The sequence below is a fragment of the Zymoseptoria tritici genome, chromosome 3, assembly GCF_000219625.1.
Source record: "Zymoseptoria tritici IPO323 chromosome 3, whole genome shotgun sequence".
Classification (NCBI taxonomy): domain Eukaryota; kingdom Fungi; phylum Ascomycota; class Dothideomycetes; order Mycosphaerellales; family Mycosphaerellaceae; genus Zymoseptoria; species Zymoseptoria tritici.
In genome coordinates, this window is record NC_018216.1 from 1989310 (window position 1) to 1996827 (window position 7518).

At 46.0% G+C, this 7518-nt stretch overlaps 2 protein-coding genes across 2 annotated transcripts; both read left to right on the forward strand.

Moving 5' to 3' along the window:
• Nucleotides 1-3230: 3230 nt before the first annotated feature.
• Nucleotides 3231-4621, forward strand: MYCGRDRAFT_69951 (ADP-ribosylation factor GTPase activator; the record flags this gene model as incomplete). The annotated part of the gene is made up of 3 exons (XM_003853833.1): nucleotides 3231-3500; nucleotides 3563-4394; nucleotides 4461-4621. The coding sequence occupies 3 exons, from the start codon at nucleotides 3387-3389 to the stop codon at nucleotides 4619-4621; spliced, it is 1107 nt and encodes a 368-aa protein (XP_003853881.1).
• Nucleotides 4622-5531: 910 nt separating this feature from the next.
• On the forward strand, nucleotides 5532-6284 carry MYCGRDRAFT_91789 (uncharacterized protein; the record flags this gene model as incomplete). The annotated part of the gene is made up of 1 exon (XM_003853834.1): nucleotides 5532-6284. One exon carries the CDS (start codon nucleotides 5532-5534, stop codon nucleotides 6282-6284), a length of 753 nt encoding a protein of 250 aa, XP_003853882.1.
• Nucleotides 6285-7518: the final 1234 nt, after the last annotated feature.

Genomic DNA, 7518 nt, shown 5'->3' on the forward strand with positions numbered 1-7518 from the left:
TATATAATAGCGTAGGAAATATAAGCGTAACCTATTATATAGTACTAGCCGGAGTTAAGAAAGACTATTTCGAGCTAGCGTAAGAAATCTCTAGCCTCCTTAATAGTATTACTCTTAAAAGGCGTAGGATCCTTAAGTTTTAGCCGTCCGGTAAAGCCTACTAGGTATATAGCGGCCGCGGTACGTACTAATTACGCGATACTTACGAGGTCGTCTTCTATAACTAATAGAGTTACTATATTACGAACGTAAGAGTCTATAAGGCCCGCTCGCTATCGGTCGCGACCGCGCTTTATCTACTAGACCTCTATCTAGAGATCTCGAAGAGTCTTCTCTACTTATAAAGCTTCTCTCTCGGCGTTAAGCCTTACGATAGCTTCGGCTATAGATTCTTTCGGGGTTTTATTATCCTCGGAGTCGGATCCCTAGGGATTATTAGGTATATTAGTACCCTAGTCGTCCGCTACGTCCGGTAGCTCTTCGATATATATACCCTACGCTAAGGGTTCGCTAGTACTTCGTATAGCTAGTATCTTAGGGTTTAATAGATTACTACCCTTAGAGAGGTAGAAGAATTAGAATTATAAGGGTAAAAGGGTATATAGTAATGTAGTAAATGCCTAGTATCCGTAGATAAAAGGTAAGACTAATTCTTATAGAATTTAGTATATAAACGCGAGCCCTTCGTAAGTTATACGTATAGGCTATACTAAGTATTAGTTATTCCTATAGTTACGAGACTAGAGACTAACCTTATATAGTACGGATCTAATAATCCTTACTTAGGCCTTAGTAATACTATTATATAATATTACTTTAGACGGAGTATAGGTGGTTAGCTATACTACTAGGCTAGTATAACTAAAAGAGCTTACTAATAGTAAAGTAGAGGTTTATAGTAGTATAGAAGAAGGAAAAGGGCCCGATAAGCTATTCGCGGCGGTCGAAGGTATAGTTTACCTCTTGTAACTCCTACTTAATACTACGGATACGTATAGTAGTTAACTAATCCCTATATATAAGCTATAAGTAGTTACGGAATATTAGATTGTCTACTACGAACTTAAACTTATTAATCTAGATGTCCTCGTATACTACGGCGGTACTATTAATAGTACCCTTATTCTAGAAGATCGCCCTAATAGGGTAGTATCTATATTAGTTAGGTAGAAGCTTACTAATCCTAGGCTACTTCGTCTGTTCGTAGACAAAGTCGTTACTACTTAGGTACTTAATATTAACCCCGAACTACGCTATTATAGCAGAATATATATAATATATAGATAGTTAGTAGGCGTACTTATTATAGGAGGAGAGTAGTAGGGAGTTAAATATATCCTTTAGTTTTAAACCTATATAGGGCGTAAATATATCCTATATAAGATCGTTCTTAGGGATATAGTCGCTCTTAATTATTAATATAGTAGTAAGGTTCCTTATAACGTCCCTAGTCGATACGGAAGAGTCTTAAACCCTATCTTTAAAGTTTATATTATTATATATAACGAATATATTTAAAAGGTAAGAAAGACGGATAAGTTCTTACTAAACCGGTTAGTATAGAAATAGGACATACTATAAGAGGTAACTATACCTTCTACCTTCTAGTATAATTATAAAGGTCCTAGTTAATAGTAGAATAGCTAGATATAAAGCCCTATCCTATAAGTATATCTAGCGCCCTACAGTTAAGGCTATTAAGGGTAAGGTAATTACCTATAATATAAGTAAGCTAGTTAGACTTATTACGATACTACGAATAGAGAACTTTTGTACTAAACATAAAGATCCGGCGATCTAGTTCCCTCTTATAGCGCTCTAGACTCTTATAAGAGCTACGAGGGTTACGGAGTAGCCCCGATAGTAGTTTATACTATATCGGGGCGAGGCGCTATATTAAAGCGTATACTTCTATAAAGGCGTAGGGCTATACGTACCGACGTATCTTATCGTCCTCGCTATCCGACTACTCTAAATTATCCCTATTACTACTAGCTAGACCGGACTATCCTAATTAACTATCCTCTATTTACCCTAAAGCTATACCTATCTACCCTAAAGTAATACCCGCTACTATAGGTATTACCTCCTAAGTACTAGAGCTAGCTTCCGGTAGTATATTCTTATCCTCTTTACTACTATTCTCTATATACGGCTAGATATATATACTACGACTACCCTTATTAGCTCTCTATATATACTACCTTAAAGGAGTAGACTCCCTACCTTTAGCCTAGCTTAAGGGCTTAGAGCTACTAAACCTCCTAAGTATAGGAATATATTTTATTAATATATTAAGCTCCTTCTTAATTACGCCCTTTCCCTAGAGTCTTTTAAACTACCGACCTATAACTCGAATCCTCTCTTCGATTAATAATAACTATATCCTTATAGCCTTCTAGCTATCCTTTATAATCTAAGACTTAATAAACTTATGTACTAATAAGCGGTAGTTACGTAACTAATAGAGGACGTTGTTACGCTTACTATCGTCCCTAAGCTTCTACTACCGATAGGTAGTAAAGGACTAGAGGGTTTTATTAGGATCTAGTATTTTGCTCTTAGGGAATAATACTAATTAGAATAAGGCTACTAAGGAAGATAGACTTAAAGTCTCGTTAGGAGGCGTAGGGGTCGCGTTAAAGATAGAGCGGAAGTTAGAGTTAGTATATATAGTAAGCTCGCTACTAGGGTAAGGCGTACTAGGTCGACTAGACGTATTTAGTATAGTTTTTAGTCGGTTTTAGGGGTAAAAAGTATATATATATATATATATAGAAACTAGTCTATAGAAGGGCTAGAGGGGATTATACTATAGGATATTTAATACCGGAGGAAGTAGAACGAGTCTTATGTTTCCTTACCTAAAAGATAACAACATTCTTATATAAGAGTATAGAAACTAGCTTAGACCCTCTAGGTACCTTTCTCTTCCTATTGCTCCTATTAGCTAGAATTATTATAGATCCCTTAGATATAAACAATCTTACCCCGAAAGGGAAAAGGTTTGCCCCGAAGGGGTCTAGTATAGAAGCCTATCGCCGAAGGCGACAGGCTTGCCTGTCACGTGCGGAGCACATTCGAGCCTAAGGCGAGAATATAAGTGCCCAGAGCGGTTCTGATCCACATAAGATAGGTCGTGACAACGAAGCAACAGTTTGACGATCCACACGGGTGTACGCGAGCGGTTGACAACATACTCGCATTGAGCTTTCGACGACGACGACATCATACACAGTCAAGACTCACAACGACCCACGATCTTCGACCGCCATTACTACGATCTCCATGACCAGCCACAATCGATAGACACTGCGCCAAAACACCCACAGGTCCATACACCTACCCACCGCCAAGGTCATCACCACTAATCCAATACTGCCACGATGAGCAACAAGATGTGGGAGGTCGACCCGGAGACGAGGTCTAAGCTGGTCGAGATCTCCAAGACCAACGAGAACAACAGATGCATAGACTGTGGCGCTCCCAGTCCACAATGGGTGTGTAGTCACGATGAATCAAGACACACCATACAACATGGCTAACGATAGATGCGTCGAAGGCCTCTCCCAAACTGGGCATCTTCTTCTGCCTCGCGTGCTCGGGTATTCACCGCTCGCTAGGCGTACACATCTCCTTCGTCCGAAGTGTGACCATGGACGCCTTTAAGACAATGGAGATACGAAAGATGGAGTTGGGAGGTAATAAGCCATACAAAGAGTTCTTCAACAACCACTCAAGTAACTCGCTCATGGGTCGCGACTTCGAATCATGCACAATCGCCGAGCGGTACGATTCCGAGGCAGGCGAGGAATGGAAAGATCGATTGACAGCAAAGGTGGAGGGAACGGAATATGTGCCCGGCGCGAAACCTAAGAAGACAACCCCTGCTGCACAACCTCGCCAACAACAGTCTCTTTCCTCTGGGCGTAACACACCATCCTCGCTATCTAATTCCGCCCCTCCTCAACGGACGATCTCGCCCTCTCAAAAGTCCCGCAACGAGGCCTACTTCGCCAGCAAAGGCGCCGAAAATGAGTCCAGACCAGAAGGTCTCGCTCCCTCGCAAGGCGGCAAGTATTCCGGATTTGGCTCTGCCCCTCCTCCCTCCAACAATAACAGCTCTACACCGGCAGGAATCGCCGACTTTCAGGCCGATCCTGTGGCTGCGCTGACAAAGTCCTTCTCGTGGTTCTCGTCTACCGTAACGAAGCAGGCCGCTGCAGTGAACCAGACATATATTCAACCAGGCATGAAGTCACTCGCGGATGGAGAGCTAGCAGCTCAAGCAAGAAGACAGGCCGCCATGCTAGGAAGCACAGTGCAGCAAGGTACAAAAGGGCTAGGAGATCAATTCAACAAATTCGTCGACCCGGATGCTGGTACGCAACGAGGTGCAGGCGGCGGTGCGGGACCAGCGAAGCCTGATTTCTGGGACTCATTCGGCCAGGATCCCGCAGGACCGCCAAAGGAGAAGAAGGATTTTTGGGATGACTTTGCGGCGGCAGGAGAGAGTGTTGCGGCGCAGAAACAGCAGAAGAGCAGTATCGGAACGAGTGCAATGAGGAACACGGGTGGAGGTGGGAAGAAAGACGAGGATGATGCTTGGGGGAAGTGGTGAACACATCATGCGTGATGGCTCTAACGAAGCAAGCATTGACTGTCTCGACAAGGGGGCCGCAGTGAAGATGAACATCATGGAAGGAACTGTCAGGGCCGTGACTGGAGCAGAATACAGCACTCCCGCAATCCATTACAGCGAGGTATGAGCGAGGAGATACGGTCCGCATAACATCGCAAACTCCACGCGTCGCAAGAGCTATCCGTGTCGGGCGAGAGAAGATGGCTGAGCATTGACAAAGGGCAACGTTTGCTCACAAATCTCGCATGCATGTCTCAGACGACCAACACGGGCTGCCTTGCATTCAAGCACCGAGCTGAAGACAGATTTTCTGCTATCGCTCTTGCAATCCTCTGGGAGAAGACGACCAACACCGCAGCGCACCTATTCATATACTCATAACGATCCGGATCTTCGAACTGCACGACCAACAAGTATACTTCCTTCCATTTCTCTCACTATATTCCACACCAGTTTCCAAGCGATCTTGGTCTGCGGCTTCGACTTTCGTCGCTCGTTCCCTCCCGCCTCGAATGTCTTCCCGCCTCGGGGACAGCACGGCAAAGCCACAAAGCATCTGCTCCTCGAGGCCTGGATGAACAGTGGCTTTGTTGCAGCACCTACAACACAACAAGGCTTTGTCCGATCGAGTGAAGACGCTCTGCCTCGGCATTGTCTTCACGCGAACATGGTGAGTGTCGTGTGTTGTGTCGTGTCGCCAGTCTCGAGTGACGATGAACAAGAATGAGAGCGTCGTGGTATTTAACTCCAGCTCTCGCTGTAGCTAGAGATCCTCCCCTCTTCCTCAAACTTCTCACACCACCGAACACAAAGCCAAACCTCTCAAGTCTACCAAACACCAGCAAACCACCAAGAAACACGAAACAAGCACAGCAGACCCTCGGTCAAGATGGACCAGTCGCCCGCCGCTCCAAGGGCACCACCTAACACCCCAGCTCAACGCCTGGGATGGTGGCCAGATGGCGTACTGGCTGAACCAGACACTCGGTTCACACCTCCGTACACCACACTCTCGGCTCTCGCGAACCTCGCAAGCCTCACGACCCTCCACAGCAGTCTGCACAGCGACATCAGCAGTATCAGCGACCTATACACCGCGCTTGGCGAGCTCTACCACAGCCTCGCCCCTCTGCTGCCCTCACCTGGCCAGCTCTCAGGCCACGAGCACGCCATTCCCCTCACGAATCTCCAAGCACTCTTCACCGTCCACTTCTCCGAGGAGGGACAATTCGACACGGGCATCCTCCGCCTCCCATCCCTCGAGCACGGACCGACGAACTTCTTCATCTCCCAGTTCTCTGATGTCAAGGAGTCGCTCATTCACATCAACCGCGCGGCGCTTGTGCACGGTTCCGTCGAGGCCTATCCTGAGGTTCAAGCTACGATGGAGCTGGCTGATGAAGTGTTGGATGAGCTGAAGGAGCGTCTGGTGACTGCAAAGTTCTACTTGGAGGCCGTGGACGGGTTGAATGGGACGGCGATTACGGAGGGGAGCGACTCGCAGAGGTACTGGGCTGTTCAGAAGAGGGATTGGGATGAGGCGGTTGACATCATGCATCGCATCGGGCAGCGGAGGACAGGGTGGGATGTTACGGACGCCGATCGGGCAACGATTCGGAATCGAGCAGGACGTCGAGGATGAGTTTGAGGACCGCTCTCGAGATCTGTTGTGATGTTCTGGGAGGCTTTTTGCTTGATCAAGATTGGAACAATGGTATGATCATGGCGTTAGGGTATTAGCACAATGGGCTTGGGTACTTGCGGGTTGTTCACTTTGGACGACACAGTTACGTAGAAAGTAATATGGAATACACATGTTCATATCGTAATACACATTTCCGTTAATTACCTATCGTTCTCCTATGTCCTATGTGATCTAGAGGTGAAGTGAAACTAGCCCATGAATATTTGATGGGAGACTTTGATATGAGCTTTCAATTCTAACTAGATCTCTCGGCGGGCCGTCTGAAATCGAAAGGTGTTTTCTTTGTCTTCCGCTCACACTCTCGTCCACGTTCCAATGCCTTGCCATCAGGTCCGACGGCTACCCGTCGGGCGCCTGAGAGTTGCCTGTACGGACTGAGATGTCTATGGACAACTCGAGGAGCACAACATGATGGGTCCCTCATCCGAGATGCGTCCGCATCCTTCTGGTGCCCTGCAGGGCACTGCAGTAGTCTCAGACGCTCAGACCACCTCGCGTATCAGGCCAATCAGGTGCAAGCACCTGGCCCTACTGTAGGTGGTCTGAGGGCCTAACTAGTGTTTTTTAGTAATAGAGTGTTAGCTTTATATGTAAATTACACTAATATAGAGTGTTAGCACCTGAACGCGTCTGTACGACTAACGGCGACGACAGCATTACCAGGTATAAAATCTGAAAATCCGGCTTAGTTATCTAATGCAGATTAACGTGCTCTACAACCTCCTGCTATTTGTTTTAACCTAACGCGTTAGACGAACGAAGAGTAGGCTTTCGCGTATCTTTAGTCTAACTAACGCGTTTGTATGGCGAGACGGCAATGCCTACTCCTCCTTTAGTTTTTGTCTAATGCTAACTAAAATTTGTCTATTAGATAGCCAGCCGTCCGCTCCCTAACTTAACTAAAGCCGATTTTAGGATGCCGCGCTATAAATCTCGTCTTTCCAGGTTAAATTCTAACCTAACCCGATCTTTCGCGACGAGTACCTCGAGCAGCTTTAGTGCTAGCGAGTCCGGATAAGTTAGTAATGCGTTAGATAAGGCGACTAATAAGGAGGATCGATCGGACGAGTCGTTTTCGCGTATAGAAATTACTACTTTTGCTAGCGTACCTAAGCGCATTTAGGTGGTCGACGACGACGACGACGACGACAGTAATAGTCTATCTAACGTC